The 20,482-nt window shown below is 38.7% G+C and overlaps 1 protein-coding gene and 1 long non-coding RNA gene across 6 annotated transcripts in view; both read right to left on the bottom strand.

Moving 5' to 3' along the window:
* sox5 (SRY-box transcription factor 5) overlaps window positions 1-4,262 on the bottom strand; it is a 92,589-nt gene extending 88,327 nt beyond the window's left edge. For all 4 annotated transcript variants that reach the window (XM_062995614.1, XM_062995641.1, XM_062995623.1 and 1 more), the window contains exon 1: window positions 4,069-4,262. In XM_062995614.1, the coding sequence (XP_062851684.1) occupies window positions 4,069-4,106 (38 nt within the window). In that variant the 5' untranslated portion in view covers window positions 4,107-4,262. The remainder of the gene's footprint in view (window positions 1-4,068) is intronic.
* A 9,860-nt stretch (window positions 4,263-14,122) lies between these two features.
* The window catches only part of LOC134324007 (uncharacterized), a 218,741-nt gene continuing 212,381 nt past the window's right edge, over window positions 14,123-20,482 (bottom strand). Inside the window, exon 5 of one of the 2 annotated variants that reach the window (XR_010014137.1) lies at window positions 14,123-14,236. This is a non-coding gene — a long non-coding RNA (uncharacterized LOC134324007). Of the gene's footprint in view, window positions 14,237-17,311; window positions 17,595-20,482 lie in introns of those variants that run through there. The other variant, XR_010014139.1, reaches the window with a different exon arrangement.

Raw genomic sequence — 20,482 nt, 5'->3', positions numbered from 1 at the left:
TGTGACTTTATTAACCTGAATGATTAGTAACATTATGAATAATTGATTAATTGATTAATAGAAAGCTGTCTTATAATTTACAACATGCCTCGGTGGAACAGGCCATGTACTGTTAAACTGTTAAACACACACACACGACGCTTTAAATCTCCCCATCCAGGCAAACTACTCCCTTTCCTGAAGTACCTGAGTGTACAGAGAGGCTATTGTGCAGCCATGACCACAGGACCAGATACCACACACACACACACACACCTACACACACAGTTTCTCCACCAGTTTTTCTTCCACTTTCCAGTCTCATTCTCTCCTCTCTCCTCCTTCAAAACGACAGAAACCATTTAGTCGAACCGCTATTGATTTTTATTGCGCTGTCCATGATGCAATAGTTGGCTCGGACAGCTGACCCATGACCCCTGACCTGCTGTCATATGATTTCTGTCTTATTACCCTTCCATCCACCACCACCACCCTCCTCTTCCAGAAAGAGGGAGTGGAAGCCAAACTCTGGCGTTTTAACCTTCTGATCACATCCTAAAGCAAAGTTCCCCTCCACCCTGTCCATGGACTCCGGGGTCAGCTGACTGGCAGGGGGAAGTGTAGGGCAGCTTTTGGGGAGGAGGGAACGGAGAAGGAGGAGGCGAGGGAAGCTTTTAACATTCTCCTCTGGTATTCTTCAGCCCCTCTTTTAGCCCCCCACTCCCTTCACCCCAGCATGGAGACATGGTTATCAAGGCTGTGTGAGAAAGCACAATATGGGCCAGACAAAGAAGCCAGTCTGCACTTAATAGCTCACAGTGAATAAGAGAGACAAGAAACGAGAGCGAGAGAGTCCATCAGACACTGAGTGTGCACCACACACACACACACACACACACACACACAAGCCTGACACTGCACATATCATTATGTATAAAGTTATGCATATCTCTGTAATATTAGTGCATTAGGTCCTTTAACTGATTCAGTCTTATCTGCTAAATGAAAAATAAGTCTGATCCACAGGTAGTAAAAAAGTGGATAAAAGAGAAAGTAAATAATGAGAGTGAAAAAGAGTGACAAAGAGGTGACAAAACTCCAGTAAAAGAGACAAATGGAGCGGTGTTAAAGTCGCTCTGTCTCTGTGGAATGTGACAGTTTGGTCACAGAATCTCCAGCCTGCTTCTCTAGCAGCATTTTTTGAAATAATAACATTCATAAATGAATGAGTGAATAAATCAATAGAAAATATAATAAAATTATAACTGCATAAACATAGGAATAACAACAACAATAATAATAATTATAATGATAATTGTTAGTAGAATAATAAACTGTTATTTAACTAATGATAATAGAATTATTGTAAATAATAACAAAAACAAATAAACTATTTTATCATTTACTTTTTATTTACTTAATGATTTAATTTCTTAGTCAAGTAATAAATCTACAATGAATCAAGCAGTAAATAACATAAGTGATTAGTAAATTATTAAGAATTATAATAATAGTAATAACACTTGAAATAATACATCACAATATTGTATTGCCATTATTTTAAATAATATTATTTAATAACAACCAAAATGTTTGTTTACCAGTTTGAGCAATAAACAATAGTAATTATTTATTTAATTATTAATTATTTATTTATTAAAATATTTAATAAATTGAATCATTTTATATTATTATTATTATATTATTATTAATAACAATAATGATAATAAGAAGAAGAAAAAGAACAGATAAAATACACTATTAAAATAAAAATCTCACATCTTATTCAAAAACTCAGAAGTCACATTAAAATGTAATAAAAAGCTTTACGATTTGACAGCGCACATGCACAACTCCAGGCAAATTCAAATGACTGTTAATGTCCTGACTTCAGATAACCTGCCGTGCAAACTTACAAATATGGGTCATAATCTTCCTGTCTTTACCCTGTTTCTAAACCCCTCTAGTAAATTAAACATTAACCAAAAATGTGACTCTCAGCTGCTATTAACCAAAGTTTGAATTAAGAGTTGCCAACTTTTTTAAAGCCCATTAATGTTTAAATCAGCTGCTGTTGCTTTTACAATTTGCTAAATTATTGCTAATGACAGTAACAAGCAAATGTTTGGTCAAGCTGCCAAAACATCAGTGAGTTAACCAGTCGTAAAGTATTTAATGCCACTTCTACCCTCTGAATAATTTGGTAAACACTGTTTCTCTTCTGGACTGAATCATGTGAAAATGTTTAAAAACTGAGACTTACAGAGCTGCAGCTACAGTCAGCATCAGGACTGAAGAGATGGACGCTCATGTACACAGACACACTCGGACGCTGGTACTAAACATACTCATCACACTGAAGAAGCCAGCGCACTACATATCACACCTGCTAAACACTGACACTTCATAACCATGCGCACACACACACACGCACACACACACACACGCACACACACACACACGGCATGCTGTTCTTAACCGCTGACGGAGTGCATTACTCGAAAGCTGCATTGAACCACTTTTCTCCTCTAAGTCATTGTAATCCCTACTTTTATCTGCACACCCTCTGCTTTTCTGTGTAATCCTTTAAATTTTTAATTCCTCATAGCTGTTGTTATCTGTTTCTCTTTTTACCCCCACAAATGCTCTCTGGATGAATGATTTATTAAAAACACATTTTACCCATCATACAAATGTGTTCTTAATTCAGGGATAAACCCGCAGAGTTTATCGCTGAACAAAAGATTAGTTGCATCTGGCAAAACATTGCTGTTCTCTAATGCAATAAAAATGTGCAAAAGGGTGTTAAAAAGCAGCCGGCATTAAAAACTGGGAATTATATTTAATCTTCTGCCTCGAATTTACCATCAACCTGCTTTTTTTTTAAAAGCTAAAGACACTTTCTTGTCAACAAAAAACTGGAAAAGTAGGCTTTGCGGAATGGATTTGTCACACTTATGGAGGACATAAAAACCCAAACTGCGGTAAAATAAATAGAGATTCTAACCTGAGCCTAGAACATAAAAAAGAATATCAATAAACAGTGATGGCACATTGCCTTCTGCTTAACGGGATGAAAATAGACTAGCAAGGGATACAAGTGGTTCTGAAAATTCTACAAGATGCAAGATCCCAAGATGTTCACACACAGTTCAGAGCCGTCAGCTGTCGAACTCTCTCTATATTGTTTGACTCAAGCGTTGTGGCCAAAACACAGCCACCGATGACTGACCAGCCTTCTCAGTGAATGTTTATGGACTTGCTACTTGCAACCATCAGACTGATCTAGACTGGACAGCTAATCATTTGACATCATTTTTTCTAACAGTTGCTGCCTGCAAATTTACATAAACGTTGAGGCCAGTGAGGTGTCTGGTTTCTTAAAAGCATGAAAAACAAACTGCAGCTTAAAAAAACCACCAGAGTTATATAAAGTGCTTAACAACAAATTTAGAAACTAGGAGGAAGCTAGAAGAAGGGGCGTCTGATGAAAGTTAAACAGGAGGTTACTCAGAAACCCTTATCTAACACTATCTTTCTTTTTTCCCCTCACACTGGCGTCAACTGAGTCAGATTATTAATAGCACAATTCATCATGGTGTTCAGCTAGAAAACTAAAAATGATGATGAACTGAATTTAAAAGGTTCCAGTAAAAAATATAGAATTTTATAAACATAGTTCACAAATAAAACCTGCTACTAACACGGTGTATGAGACAGAGAACATAAGAATGACAGATATTAAGGAAGAGGGGGGTGTAATATTTTGGTCAGTCTGTTTACCTCAGACAGACTAAACACAGGATGCACCGCCACACCGCCACACACAGAGAACTTTTCTGTCTGTTCACAGCAGCCTGTTACAACGTTCATCAACACAAAGTCCACAAACTACACCAAGTAACAACACACACTCACCCCCCCCCCCTAAACAACACACCTCTCGCAGCTTTTAGCAACTCTCCCTCATTCTGTCTGTCCCAAAAGCCCTGCTCTCAAATACAGTGCTCAGCCAGCGCACGTGAATCAGTGTGTGTGTGAACGAGCGAGCGAGCGTGTGTGAAAGTCTATGAGCGTTAATGAACGTACCTGTTAAACTCCTGAGGTATCTCAGGCTCAGTGAGCATGCTGGAACAGAGAGGGTTTCACACACAACGATCCTTCCACAACCACATACACGTCCTCCGGCCACGAGACCCGACTCCGCTCGCGCACACAGCCCGGCGTAATGATCGCTCTCTAACCTCTCAAACAGCCGAGACCGTTCTCCCTTACTGCGTGTCTGTCCGTCATACACACACACACACATACACACACACACACACACACACACACATAAACACACACACACACACGCGCGCGCGCGCTCTCTCTCTCTCTCTCTCTCGCTCGTCCAGCAACCTCGCGCTCTCTCCTCCCCTTACTCCCTGCTTCAGGCTCTTCCATCAGTCCTTAAAGGGCCAGAGCACAACACGCGCTGTTCCTTCATCCGGCTGTTCCTGACAACTTCTCTGGTTTGTCCAACAGTTACTCAGAGATGCTTCGTGTTGTATTATTATTATTATTATTATTATTATTATTATTATTATTATTATTATTAGCATAACATCTACAGTTGACGTGAAAAGTTTACATTTAGAACGTGTGGGGCAGCACGGTGGCTCGGTGGGTAGCACTGACACCTCACAGCAAGAAGGTCCTGGGTTTGATTCCCAGGTGGAGTGGTCCCGGGTTCTGTGTGGAGTTTGCATGTTCTCCCTGTGTCTACGTGGGTTTCCTCCAGGAAGTCTGGTTTCCTCCCACAGTCCAAAGACATGCAAGTGAGGTGAATTGGAGACACTAAATTGCCCATGACGGTTTTTAACATTGCACTTGAACTGATGAATCTTGTGTAACCAGTAATTACCTTTCCTGTCATGAATGTAACCCAAGTGTGTAAAACATGACGTTAAAATCCTCATAAATAAGAACATGTATACTACAAAAGTTGGAAAATTTTTCATTTATCCTGGTTGGGTTCAGCATAGTATACCATAACTGATTGTAGTCTAGCTGTGGCTCGGTATACTTTGTCACCCCATCAATCTAAAGAGACTCCCCTCTTCCCCACCCAGTGACCAGATGATGTTTAGATGGTGGACCATTCTCAGCACTGTAATGACTCTAACATGGTAATGAAATGAGGTGTATTGTATTGGTACGAGTGTATCAGGTGCAGCAGTGTTTTAGGTATTTTAGGTATCTTAATGTCAATGATAGGAGGGGAATGGCACTAGAATCAAAAATATAAAGCCAACAGCATCAGATAATCAGAAAATATCCTCTTACAAAAGACTAGAGGAAGTTTAACACACATCGTGCAGGCAAAAAAGAACCTTTCTCTAGTCTCCAACTGCACATCTACATTGTGTGCTAATAAAGTGTGTTCCTAATAAAGAAGAACACTGCTGCACCTAACTTATTTATACCAGAACACCACACACTACAATGTAAGTGTTTTTGCAGTGCTGGTTCACCACTTAAACATCATTTGGTCAGAGGGGTCCTATAATGGTCCCTGAGTTGATAACAGGTGCCAAATGGTGACAAGGTGTACAGACACAGACATGCTGCAGTCAGTAACTGCCTGCTGAGTTTATTTAAATGGTTGGTGTAGCTTATAAAATAATCACTGAATGTACAAACCCTATTGGTGTACCTAATAAAGTGCTTAGTGAGTGTCTGCTGGTATTAATTTATTAATTATTTTATTAATTTATTATATAAATACAACTGTTGTACTGTCTCCTTGCGCAAAGTTACACCAGGGGCAGATGATACACCTCCAAAATGTTATTGGCAGCTAGAGCAGAGACTTCGCCACATTATTGTCACCAACAGCCATGTTTGTTCAGGAGATGAGAAGCATTGGTTCAGAATCAAGGTTTATAATAATTAAAAATAATAGGTTTTTATCCAAGTGACTTGGAGATAAAAAATTAAAAAAAACATTGTTAATCATTTGTCCTAAATGTGAAGCTCTTTAGGAAGCGGCTGATTTAACTGATCTGTCCTTTCCTAGCATTTCATGTTTTGGTTTTATTTTAATTTAATTTTTATTTATTATTTATTTAATTATTATTGATACAATGATTAATTCACATAAAAAGACTAATTGTAGAATGTTTAGGACTGACATTCCACACATCTTCATTTGAACATTATGCAATTTGAATATGTATAAGTAAAACTGGGTGAACAGGATAAATGTTGTAAATGTAAATGTTATCCAAACTGTAACTGTCATTCTAACACCGGTTAGTGTGTTTTACATGTCTATCTATAAATCTTTGCTTTAAAATAAGGTGCAATACTTAGGCATGTCATTTGGTCTTATGCAAACATTTGGACACCCCTGGTCAAATTTCATCTTTTGTTAAATTTCAAAAGAAATAATAAGTTACCGCTCCTCTTTCTGACAACTAACTGCTCCAATTTCACCTCAGTTTTGTTAATTTGCTTTATTTAACACTTCCCCCCAAAAAAACACACATTAAAAATAGCATGTACAAAGGCAATGATGCAGTTAATAATTTCTGTCCCTGTTTGATTTAACAAATACATAGAATTTGTGAGGTAAAATCTGCACAAAAGTTCTATAGGTCTGTACCTGTAGAGTGCCTTCCACCAAGACTGTCTAAACTTGCATAAGACTATCACTGATAAATATTCACTTTCAGCTGTGCATCTTCATATTCGTGTGTGTGTGTGTAAAAAATTGTACCCCATCAAAAGAGCATTTGTATAGTCAGGCCCTGATGATGGACGAGAAGGCCTGGGTCGCAATCGATGTTCCGATTCATTCCAGAGGTAATCCCAAAAGTTTTGGGTCAGGACTGTGTAGGCCATTAGAGTTCCCCCATATCAAACAGAAACATGTTGAATTAGGAAGGAGGTTTTCTCAGACTACTGCCACACGGCTGGAAGGAGGCATAGAATTAATTTTATATAATTGATTAGACACACCTGATAGCAGTGGGTGTGGCTGAAACAACTGATCCTACCTCACCAACCACCCACACAACGCTCAGTGCAGGTTACACTTTGCCCTTAACGCTGTCACTCACTATTAGAAGTTGGTAGATGGGCAATGAAAAAAAAGTGAGAGAGAGAGAGAGAGAGAGAGCTGCTATTGTTCTGGCCGGTGAAAAGCATGCCTGACAGATTGAAATACAGCAGCAAACCTTTCACACTGAACTTTAAACAGAGTGTCAGTCTTTCTCAACCACAGTACACAGACTCTGTTCAGACACACACACACTCACACACACCCTCCAGTTCTCACTGCTGTCAGGCTGTTTGTGTTTGTTCCTGTTGTAAAAGCCATATTCAGAGCCCAAACCTCTGTGTCCGTACACACGCATACACATTACCTGCATATTTAGTTATTCACTTAAATGTTCCATTTCCTGCTGAGGTAAAAATGATATGTGAAACATTGACTCCTATTATGTCGTATTTAGCTCACCCAATCACCCTCAAATTGTTGTGTATATGTAATTTGAAGGAGTCCTGGTGTAATCTGATTTACTGCCAGAGTGTGCCAACACCATCGTGATCGCTCTTGCAGCTGCTGCCTCTGTGATAACCTTATTTGGCTGGGCTGATAAGGTTATGTTGATATTTGTTGCTGTTCTGTCCAGTATTTTTTAAAGCTAAAATGGTCGGCACCAAGAATGAGACACACTGCAGCGTTTGTGTGCTTGTATAGTCATGTGTGTTAGTGCCTGCAGGAAATTCATCCCTTTTTAGATACTGAAAACAATACTTGAAATCTTCCTGCATTCCTTTCTACAAATGGCTTTTAAACACACATACCAGCACACGCAGAACATAAATGAACTTTTCTGTGACAGTTAGAGCTTTTGGCTGTTCTTTTACTTAAGGCTAGACTGAACAAAAGAACAAGGAGGAAAGAATTGTGCAGTTATAGTTGAAGAGTTAAAGGTCAGATCATATGATCTACTGTCCATCTTACATAGTTAGAAAACTGTCTGTATGTTTTTGCAGGAAAAATGCTTGTTCATTTCAACTAATCGGTATTTCTGTATTAAGCTTTAATTAAATTATACTAGAGAAACTCTTTCTGCTCTAACTAATACCACCCAATAAACTGTAGTTTTCATGTCTTCATTAAACACACTGTTTAATTATTCTCTGGTTCGGCATCACGGCTTGAAGAGAAAGGCAGGTTTCAAATAGAAGCACCTTTACCTGGAGCGAATTAAAGCTTAACAAGGTGCAGATGACTGTCAATTAATGCCAAGTTCACACTACACCATTTTTGGCCAGATTTCGCTCGGCGACTGGTCGGCGCTAGATTTGCCGGCTCGGGAGCAACTCGGCGTTCGCTCGGCGATCAAAACTCGGCTCTCCATCGCTATGTGTGAACTACTCAACAACTCCATCCGACCGGCTCGCCGAGCGCTCGGCGACCGGATTGAGTTTTCTAGCATGTCAGATATCTGATCTCAGTTGCACGGCTGGCAATGAGTGCTATCTCGAACAGCCAATGAGAACGCAAGATACGGTGTGAGGGGAAACGCAGGAGAGGAGTGTAAACAGGTGGGACAGGGGGATAATATAGTTTATATCAGAATACACCGGCACACACACACATTTTACAGTATTTCTGACTTGATCGTTCTCTACAAAACACCAACGTTGCATTGCAAAAATATTAATTAACCTCCAACTTACAATAGAACAATCCATACTTTTCGTGTTGCCAAATCAACTTAGATTCATTTATTTTTCCTCCTTGATTTTACGCTGCACATCAGAGCACAAACACTTTGATCACTCGCTACTTGTTGACGTGCATTTTTGGACGTGGTATCATTAAACCCCTCGTCACTTCTCGCGTTTGTTTTCGTGACAAAACGTAGTTTGGGAGAGCAGAGAAGCTCGCCTGCGATTCCAGTTGGTGATAGGTCGTGTAGTGTGAAACCCCCCTATCACCGATCAGTCGTGTAGTGTGAAATATACACCGACTGAAAGACTCCCGAGTGCAAAAGATTCAGTCGTGTAGTGTGAACTGTACAGCGACCCGACAAATCAGAAAGTCGTGTAGTGTGAACTTGGCATAAGGGGAACCAACATGTCAATGATCTGCGCCTCTATGCCTCCACTGCCGGCCATATTTGGGAAGGCAGAATGACATAATTTCTTAACCAAGCCCATCTCCATGGCAGATGAGCTCATTACAATTATTCTTCCAATTTTCTTACATATAATTTTAATGTCATAGTCTCTTTCATGGATATCTTTTTTATTTTTTATGCATTTTCTCACTTTTTCTTCAGATTTTTAGCACATCCAATTTTTACCCAACTGCATTATGCTTCCTCTCTACTGGTGCTGAGCCCCGCCCCAATTGAGGAGAGCAAACGGACACACGCCCCCCTGACACGTGTGCAGTTGCCGACTGCATCTTTTCACCTGCACGAGGCGAGTTGATATGCAGATCAGCTTTGTGCAGCTTTGAGCCACACCCTGATCGCATTATTCCCCTACTCTGTGCAGACACCATCAACCAGTCAGCAGAGGTGGTAATTGCATCAGTTATGAGGTCCGTATCCGGCATTTCCCTCCCCTGTATGAACAACAAGCCAATCATTGTTTATGTAGCAGACCTGAGTTTCAAACCAACGAGTTTGAAATGTCAGCTCTGGGGTGCTAGCGTGTTTTACTTTCATGGATATCTGACTTTAAACTGTTCACGCCCCAAAAGCAGCACCAAACAATGATGCACCCTACACAATGCTTTACAGTAGAAATGAGGTGTTGGTATAAAGTACTTTTTCCTTTAAACATAAAGCTTTATGGTTTACTTCATCTTTAGTCTAATTTACTGATAGAACACATCTGTCCCAAGTGTGTTGAAGATCTTTCAGGTATAATCTTTTAAAAACTTGAAAAATCTCTAGAGGAGTTTTGTTTTCTTAGTGTGTGGTGTACTTTTTTTACGACACGGTTAAACTTACCATGGTCATATAACAAAAGCCTTTCACAATGTAAGAAATTTTTGTACGTTTTCCATTTTGACTTTTCATGCATCATTAGCAATGAAGGACTCCTACTAGGACAGGGCACCTCTCTTATAGTACCCAATCTCACCTCATGAATGGAACACCTGACTTTTGGAAGAGTCATCAGGTTAAAGATTTACATTCTTCTTCCAATCTGGATTGTAAATGAATAATAAATGTTTAATAAAAACATAAAAAGTAGAACTGTTTGTGTGTTATTATATTAGGCAAAATGAATTTATGGTTATGACTTGGATGAGAGCCAGAATTACTTCCTACATCTCTCTTGCTTGACTTAGATACAATAGCAGCACCGGTCAGTTATCCCAGGTTTTTTACAGACATAATTTCGAAGGTTAATGCGACATTACTTACATTACGGTGTGACTGTTCTTTTCAGCATCGACAACAAGTACAGAGAGAATCTGTATTTGAATGGTGCTTAATCATGAAGCTTAATCAAGGCAAGAGAAACAAACCTACCCCAATTCATTTTAATAAATTTAGTGCTATAAAAACAAGCTACTAAGAGAATGAATGATTTGAATATTTTTCTTACTTAGGTAAGATTGGCACTATTAAATGTCGTGAAGTGATACAAATTTGAAAACAAAACAAGCTTGCTGTAAGTAAAGGTTAGGGAAAACTGTGGACCAGTTTACGAGGGCATACCGATACTTCATATAGCACAGACATACTTGCTTAATCACTGTCACACATATACACACAATGGCCCCCTTCAGCAGATGCTTAGTGTCCGAGCCCCCTCACAGCTGTGCTGCATTAGAGGCCATAAGAGCCGAGGGTCCGACATAGCCAACCAGTAAACAATCCCCTTCCTCTATAACACCCCCACACCCCCACACACGCCTGCCGTTGTCCAACTAGTTACTCTTCATATGGTCTTATTTAGAAACCCTAATTTCTCAAATATAAAAAAATTCATCATCTTAACAGAAAATGCAGAAAGCACTTTACCAGGTAACTACACCCTTAGTGGGTGGGGTTAGACATTTTCAGTTTGAAATAAAATACGTTTTTAAATTTGATTACTATATAAGATCCAAAATTATGAACACATAAAACCTAACAATGTAATTATTATTAAATGATGACAAAGCCCTGCACCACCAGAAAGCACCCCAGATTTCCAGATAAAGCAAACTCTAGACTTATTGTCCAGCCAGTAAATTGTGTGCTTGTTTTACCTACGAATAAAGTCACAGTTATTATAGAATATTATGTAACATTTAGCTCTATTAAAACAACCATACATAATTTACTCTCTTGCTTGTACTGTGATACAGGTTTATAACAAAATGTCAAGTGTGTTATTCCAAGCATCATCAAGAATCTATACACAGTTCCTCTGTGTAACCTGTTGATTATCTTCGTTATATCCTGTACTGACAAATATATCAAATTAGTCAAGCTTCCTGTCTGACAGATGGGTCTTTCCATTTCTACATATGCATTGTTTTTATGTAAAATATATGGTTAGCAAAGTAAAATGAGCATTTTCCACAAGCACAATAACACAAAATATATTCTTTAACTATCTCAAACAAAATCTGCTTAAGTCTGATGTCAGGTATTGTACTGTATGTTTAAAAAAAAACTACTCCAGGAATCCTTACTGAACGTCCGTAGGCATGTTTCCATCCCAATATTTTGCACATTTTAGGCAAATCAACAACGTCTGTTAAAGAAAACATGAATCGTTGCAATTGCCCAATAATGACTGTTATGCAAATATTTTAAGAGTACTTCAAAGTGATAAAAAACAAGTCACTGGTCAAAAAAAGGAAAATATTATAACTTTTTTAAAACTCAGTTAAGTAGTTCATCTGCATGAGTATAAATGAATTTTAAATATATTTTCTGTACAGTCAATGTAAAAACAGTTTACTCAAATGTTTAAAGATTTTCTTTACAGTGCAGGCTATCAAAACAACACTTTTTAAAGAAAACTACAAGTATCTATAATTCCCCTGATCGCAAGGTGATAGTAAACCCCGAACACATGGTTAGAATTACATGGGGGGATAAGGGGGATATTGGGAGGGCCTGACCCTCCTATTTAATACTTGTAGATATAAAAACAACAGTTTGGGGGGTGGGGGGTTGTTAGTTATAGCTAATATGTAACGTTGACCCTTCCCCCCATTGTCACTGTATGGTTCACACTCTGCTTGAACAGAGAGTTTAGGGCATCACAGAACAATACTAGAACAATAAGAGAACATGCAAATCATCTTCCATGAAAGAACTATGTTACTTTTAACTAGTGCTGATTTCTAGATAACTGAAGAAAACAGAAACCGAACAAAAAAAGGGTAAGTTTTCCTTACCTTGGTATGTTTCAATAAATAATGTGATTTTTATCACCTTTTAAAAGACATGAGTGAGAGTGTAAGAGTGAGCAAGTGAGTGAATGAGAAGGTAAGTATGAGTGAGTGAGCGAGTAAGAGAAAGAGTGATTGAGAGAGTGAGTAAATGAATAAGTGTGAGTAGGAGAGTAATTGAAAGTGAGTGAAGGATTAAGAGAGTAAGTGAATGAGAAAATGGGTGAGTGAGTGAGAGTGAGGGTGATAGAGAAGAGAGACTGAGTGAGCTAGTGAGTGAATGAGAAAGATTGAGTGAGTGAGAGCAACTGAGTGAATGAATGAGTGTGACTGAGTGAGCGTGATTGAGTGAGTGAATGAATGAGTGAGTGATTGTGTGAGTGTGAGTGAATGAATGAGTGAGAGTGATTGTGTGAGAGCGATTGAGTGAATGAGAGTGAGAGTGATTGTGTGAGTGAATGAATGAGTGAGAGCGATTGAGTGAGAGCGATTGAGTGAATGAATGAGTGTGATTAAGTGAGCGTGATTGAGTGAGTGAATGAATGAGTGAGAGTGATTGTGTGAGTGAATGAAAGTGATTGTGTGAGAGCGATTGAGTGAATGAGAGTGATTGTGTGAGTGTGAGTGAATGAATGAGTGAGAGCGATTGAGTGAGAGCGATTGAGTGAATGAGTGTGATTGAGTAAGTGTGAGTGAATGAGTGAGAGTGATTGAGTGAGAGTGATTAAGTGAGAGTAATTAAGTGAGTGAGTGAATAAGTGAGTGAGCAAGTGAGTGATTGCGTGAATAAGTAAGCAAATGAGAATTAATGAGTGAGTGAGAGTGATTGAGAGCAATTGAGTGAGTAAGAGCGACTGAGTGAGAGTGATTGAGTAAGTGTGAGTGAATGAGTGAGTGAGAGTGAGTGAGTGGGTGAATAAGTGAGTGAGCAAGTGAGTGATTGAGTGAATGAGTAAGTAAGTGAATGAGTGAATTAATGAGTGAGAGCGATTGAGTAAGAGCAACTGAGTGAGAGTGATTGAGTAAGTGTAAGCGAATGAGTGAATTAATGAGTGAGTGATTGAGAGCAATTGAGTAAGAGCGACTGAGTGAATGAGTGAGTGAGCAAGTGAGTGATTGAGTAAATGATTGAGTGAGAGTGAATGGGTGAGAGTGATTAAGTGAGAGTAACTGAGTGAGTGAGAGTAATTGGGAGAGTGAATGAGCAAGTAAAAGAGTGTGAGTGAGAGAATGATTGAGAGAGTGAGTAAATGAATGAGTGATTAAGAGAGTGAGTGAGCAAGTGAGTGAGAGAGTGAATGAGCGAGTAAGAGAGTGAATGAGTAAATGAGTGAGAGAGTAATTAAGAGAGTAAGTAAATGAATGAGAGATTAAGAGAGTGAGTGACTGAGAGTGTGACTGAGTAAATGAGTGAGAGAGAGTAATTAGTGAGTGAGTGTCCTTTCATACATTCCTGCTGTTTTCAGAATGTATTCTTGCCTTGAACCCACTGTTTCCATGTGCTGCCACACCCACTGCAGTCCTGACCAGGGTAAACAGTTTAATGAGACAGAATGAATGAAGAAATAAATGATCTTTGTATAAATCTGAATGTCTCTTTTTTATTAGTGGAACTGTTGTATGAACAGCAGAGTTCACAGAGCGCTTTAAATCTCACAGCGTCTCATCCCCTCGTCCCCTCCTCGTCTCCTCCTCGTCCTCCCCTCGTCCTCCCCTCGTCTCCTCCTCGTCTTCCCTCGTCCTCTCCTCCCCTCGTCCTCCCCTCGTCTCCTCCTCGTCCTCTCCTCGTCTCCTCCTCGTCCTCCCCTCGTCCTCTCCTCGTCCTCTCCTCGTCTCGTCTCTCTGCTGGATGAGGTCTGATGAGACTCGGATGAGACCAGGTGCATTATTCGGCTATTTCAGGAGGAACAGATCTCACTCTGATGCTGGAGTGATAGACGGCGGGAGTCATTAAGGCAGAGCTCCTATCTCTGCTCCACAGCTGAAAGCTGCTTTTGCATAAACACTCTCACTTCCACACGTTCTGAAATCACTAAATCCAGCACTCGCTACAAAGATCCTGTCCATCATGTTAGAACGGAAAATATCAACAAGCTGAAGTTTCAGTAAGAGCAGATGCAGCTAGAGGCTTGAAGCTGTGCGGTTCCGCTGTCTTGTTGTTAAGCGTGGCCTGTCACAGTATGAGCTCTGCCAATCTGGCAAGCAGAGCTAGCATTCATTTAATATAATTCCCTACTTAAATTAAAACACAAATAAAGTATTTTTCTCAGGATATTGTTCTGGGATGTGGACTTCTCTAAGATTTCAGTAATCCCCTTTCAAATGACCACTAAGAAACAGTTGTAGTGCTTAGAAAGCCAAAAGCTTCCTCTAGGCATAAGTGGTGTAACAAAAATATTTTAATACAACAAGACATTGGCACTAAGGTCTATAACGCTAGCCCACTACCCCTGAAAAACAGGTTCAAATCTCAGTGGTGCTATCGGCTGGTCAGGTACCGACACAGACATGATTGGCTAGGTCTGATGTGGGAGTGGCCACAGCCCTGTGATGTATTAGTGCCCTGTCCATGGTATTTCTGTCTCCTGTTTCAGACCTGCTGCAAACTTGGATAGATCCAAACAGGATACATCGCTTAATAACAATGAAATGACCAACAACATATTTAATAATAAACAAATACATTTAACAATTAAATAAAAAAAAAGTATTTTTTAATAATTTTTAAGTCCACGAAGAGACCAGCAGGTATTGTAACGTTAACGATTAATATTTATCATGTAAAAGGGTACAGTGTAGGGTGACCATACGTCCTCTTTTTGGACATAAAAAATGCGTCCGGTCAGTATTTATATATCACCAAAAATTCGGCTTTTTTGTAGTCTGCATGCACTATTCTTTGTGTGTTTTTGCACTGATTTTACGTTCCTCTTTAGGTCCCAACTTCTCGCACTTCTCTCAAAAATGCCCAAGCACAAATGAAAATTCACAGACGAACTGCAAAAAAATCCAAGTTTTTGTCTAGGTGGGGATCCTTGGGTAGCAGAATGCTTGACCTGCAAGGCTGGCATGTACGTGTCAGTGTTATATAAAGGTGCCAGGTTAGCAAAACACAAAACTGAAGCTAAAGACGTGAGCTAAAGAGAGTTTGTCAGGTAAATAAACTATTTTGTGAGACAGAGTAAAACAGAAAATGTTACTGCTGCAGAGGGAGTTTTTGCATTTTACACCACAAAGCTACACAACAGTTACAGATCAATGAACTGCACACCTGCCTTGTTTAAAAGTCTTTCTCTGATTCCGAAACAACAAATGTGCGTACTAAGATAGAGGTTATTGTCAACGCCGTGATAGCACCACATTTTGTCAAAATAGCTCTACTGATTAACTATTTCTATGGAAAGTAATAAGATTATTTGACTATAAATACATTTACTTTCCTTACAAGGAAAAACATCCAAGCCCAGCTACATTTTGCTAAAATCTAGAAAAAGTCTGCAAAAAGCATGTATGAAAATGTGGTAGGCTCTGAGTAGACCAAGGCTGAACTTGGCCATAATTCCAACACTGTGCATCACTAAAAGAATACCACACCTACAGTGAAGCGTGGTGGTGGCAGAATTATGCTTTGGCTTTGTTTTTCTTCAGCTGGAACTAGGGACTAGTCAAGGTGGAGGGAATTATGAACAGTTCTAAATATCAGACAGTTTTGTCACAAAACCTTCAGGCCTCTGCTAAAAAGCTGAAGATGAAGAGGAATTTACCTTTCAGCAAGACAACAACCCAAAGCATACCTCTACATCAACAAAAGAATGGCTTCACCACACCAGAGTCCAGAGCAAGTGAAAATGTTTAGGGTGACCTCAAGAGGGCTGTGCACAGGAGATGCCCTCACAATCTGACAGACTTGGAGTGTTTTTAAACAGAAGAGTGGGCGAAGACTGCCAAGTCAAGATGTGACATGCTAATAGATTTCTACCCAAAAGACTGAATGCTGTCATAAAATTAAAAGGTGCTTCAACAAGGTATTAGTTTAAAGGTGTGCATATTCAGGCAACCATATTGTTGTAAGTTTTTTCTTTTAATTTAATCGTAGAGAATATAGGTCATAAAAGTGGAAAACGTACTGAAATTATTTACTTTGGTCTCATTTTTACACACAGTACATCAAGCTTAAATACAATCACCATGCGTCTGTTCAGCACCTGGTGCAGCTCCAAAGCACTTCATTTTATTCATTCAGTTTAGACTAAAACAATCATTTTAAATAAACAGCTACTCATTACTGGTATGCGTCCATGCATGCACAGTAGAGGCTGAGAGACCCTGTGTTTAAGCACTTGGCTGGTTTACTGTTGCGTCTCTTATTGATTTTCTTTTTTTTTTAATTAAGTGCACGTGGTGTTTCACTCACACACATGCAAATGCAAAAGTACATACAGATGAAGCTGGTACCAATGATTAACAATAACTAAAAGTGTTCCAGCTCTCGTATCCTAATGTAGTTTAACATACATCCAGGCCAATTCACAAACACAGAAAGAATCATTTCATTTAAAAATAATTTTTTAAATAGTAAATTAGATTAGTTTTCTTTCTCTGGTTTTTAATGTTAGAATTTATCATACAATAAATGTATGATAAAAAGAACTGAACACTTTAGGACTTAACCTTTTCACAACACTATTTTCTGAGCATATACTACGTTGCTGTGAAAATGTATTTGCCCCTCACTGATTTTTTTATTTCTGCTAATTTGACACATTTAAAATGTTCAGATCTTCCAACTAATATAATAGTACAAATGACAACAAATTTAAAATAAAATCCAGTTTTTAAAATATCATTCCATTTATTAAAGACAAATATTTATTCAAAATCTATATCACCCATGTGATGAAGTAATTGCCTCTTGAATCTAATAACTGGATGTGCTTTCCTTGGCAGTACCAGTGTTTGCAATCACTTGTGATGAGTTTTTTACATCACTGTGGAGGAATTCTGACCCAATGTTCCTTGCAGAATGGTTTTAATTCATCTGTTTAAGTTCTTGCCTCAGAGAACATAAACAAAAAGCTCTTTTGAGCCATTCAGAGGTGGACTTGCTTGTGTGCTTCCGATCACTGTCCTGCTGCATAACCCAACTGCAAATGAGCTTTGGGTCATGGACTGATGGGCAGACATTCTCCTTCAAGATTTTCTAATAGAGAGCAAAATTATGGTTTCATCAATTATGAGTCATCCAGGTCCTGCAAAAGTAAAGCAGTCCCAGACCATCAAACTACCACCATCATGTGAGACTGTTAGTATGATGCTTCATAGACACAGAGTGTGTGTTTGACTGGCCTGCCTGCAGTCCATATCTGTCTCCTATTGACAATGTACTGTGCATCATAAAGAGGAGAGTCCCAAAATGATGACCACGGACTGTTGATCAGCTGAAGTCTTGTGTCCAGCAAAAATAGCAAAACTACAACGTGTTCTTAATTTCCAAATGATTCTGCAGGCAAATCAGCAAGTCGATCAGTGAAAACATTAAAAAGATTTTCTCTATACTTTTGTCAATTAAACAAAGATTTAAATTTTTTTATTGCATTTTACAATGCAACTTTTTATGAAATGGGATTTGTACATGATGTTATGGCAGCCTTGAAATTTCATTCATTTCTGGAATGAAAAACATCAGTGACTGAATGATAGCAAAACATTTTTTACAAAACAATTTCACAGATGAAGGTATGCTGAAAAATAGTTTTCTGAAACTCTGCTATATCATAAATATCCAATGATAACATGATTTAGATCCCTTTTCCTACTGTAATGCTTGTGGCTCAGTCTAGTAGATTTAATCTAACCAGGTCATATAGAAATGTATATGAGCAGCTGTAGTCAATTATAGTCACTTACATGAAATGTAGATGATATGCTGAAGTTAAACATAAAACAAAACACACGCAACGCCACAAAAGTAATAATCTATGTTTCTGAATGTAATTATTTGACCTAACATACAGTATCTGGTCATATTACTTAAGGAAGTATGGGTTCTAATAGAAGGGCGGCAAGGTGGCTTGGTAGGTAGTATTGTCGCCTTACTCAAGAAGGTCCTGGGTTCAATTCCCAGGAGGAGCGGTCTGGGTCCTTTCTATGTGGAGTTTGCATGTTCTCCTTGTGTCTGTGTGGATTTCCTCAAGAAGCTCAAGTTTTCTCTCACGGTCCAAAGACGTGTAAGTGAGGTGAATTAGAGATTGCCTGTGACCGTGCTTGACATTGAACTTGAACTTCATCATGAATCTTCATGAGTCTTGTGTAACCTGTAACTACCGTTCCTGTCATGAATGTAACCAAAGTGTAATACATGATGTTAAAACCCTAATAAATAACAAATAAATAAATATAAAGATTAGTACATTTTTTCTGGGCATGTTTTAAATGCAAGTTTTCAGCAATGAAAATATGGGATGTGAGTAAATGAGATATGCTGCCTGCTGCCAATCCACCCTTATTATATCTATTGTCAGTTGTGTTAAACAAACTGATCCAAGGGAAATGAAATCATATGCAAACTCATATGTGAAAGACTGGAATGAGCAGCAGAGATGACAAAATACCAAACTTTCTGTTGTTTGGTTGTTTTATTAGTTGTGCAAACAACTTCTGTTTGTCTGGACCATTATTCTCAGCAGCATTGTGGTCTGTGATCCGTTCTGCTGATTTTGTGTTTTTCGTGCTCTGTGCTTTAAAAAGTGAAATAAATTCCAGGTTTTGTTCCCCTTGTTGCATATGCATTGCTGAAGTATTACACTGGGTTAACGAGCTAGGCAATAGAGCATTTTACCTGTGCACAGAGTCGGAATAAAGAGATCAAAGGAGAAAGGAAAGACAGAGCAGACACCATGGACCTCTCCATGCCATTAGGGTGGTGATGGAGCACAACGGGAGTCCAATAATGACTGACGATAATGTCCCGCAAAACCATCCGTCCGTCTTTTTCATTCCTTTCGTCTATACCTTTCTCCATCTATTTATTCCACCACCTCTTTTAAAGTCAACCTAAGCCTAAGCACGTTTTCCAAATTTCTTAGAAAACATAAATACACACGTACACATAAGCAACTGACACATTCATTTACAAATGGCATCTAAACCGCCTATCTGGAAGCCTCTGGCAGGTGTGTTATCCCATCGCGTTATGCTACGTAGCCTGCAGGACTGGCACATGGATTGTCAGGAGAACAGATTTGGCAGGTCTCCTGCGTGAACATATTTAAAAAGCACGTTTATGCAAAACATCTGCACTTTTGTGATGGCACATCAACAGCAGATAGATGAATGCATAGACATACAGGAAAAGTAGATATTAAAATGATTTTTTACTGCAGCTTTAATGTGTCTCTGGGAAATTCACAAGGGAATTCACAATTCTTAAATCTCCAGCCTGCAGCCAAACCAAATCCTCAACCTTGTCCAGCTTTTACATTACCCAAGAGATATTAATTTATATGAAATAATTAATTTAGCATATATTTAGTTTTAAACTTACAAGCAAAATAGAATCCAATTCAAACACACATAAGATCATAGCCAAGGGCTCAACAGTGTTCAGTCCTGGGATTTAAAGCTTCAATTACTAGTGGAGCATATTAAGAAACATTCCATGTTTATTTACTCAATATTTAATTCTTCAACAACCGCCATGTCCATCAGAGACATAATGGGTCCATCAGCATCTGGAAACACTGGATGCAGGGCAAGAATACATCCTGGATGAAGCTGTGATGAGTCAATTAAGAGCAAACAAGTATGTTCTTTTCAGCAAGCCACAATTAATATTAGATCTTTTTATATTAGTAGCTTCTCGTGTTAAGGTCACGTTTACTGTGTATTACATTTAAATATATAAATGTTAACTAATGAATCTATTTACTCTTCAGGATGTTTTTCTAACTATGTGATTATACATTTGTACCACTATACACCATTTCTGTTGTTTAACTTGAGCACAGCTAAATCATTGGGTGGAACCATTGTGTACAGCTTTAATAAATGCTAATGTCAGAGGAGGATAATGGTGATGGATTAACACTT

The sequence above is a fragment of the Trichomycterus rosablanca genome, chromosome 1, assembly GCF_030014385.1.
Source record: "Trichomycterus rosablanca isolate fTriRos1 chromosome 1, fTriRos1.hap1, whole genome shotgun sequence".
In the NCBI taxonomy this organism is placed as follows: domain Eukaryota; kingdom Metazoa; phylum Chordata; class Actinopteri; order Siluriformes; family Trichomycteridae; genus Trichomycterus; species Trichomycterus rosablanca.
The sequence above is the reverse complement of the archived record's forward strand: the minus strand, read 5'-3'. Positions and strand labels throughout refer to the sequence as shown.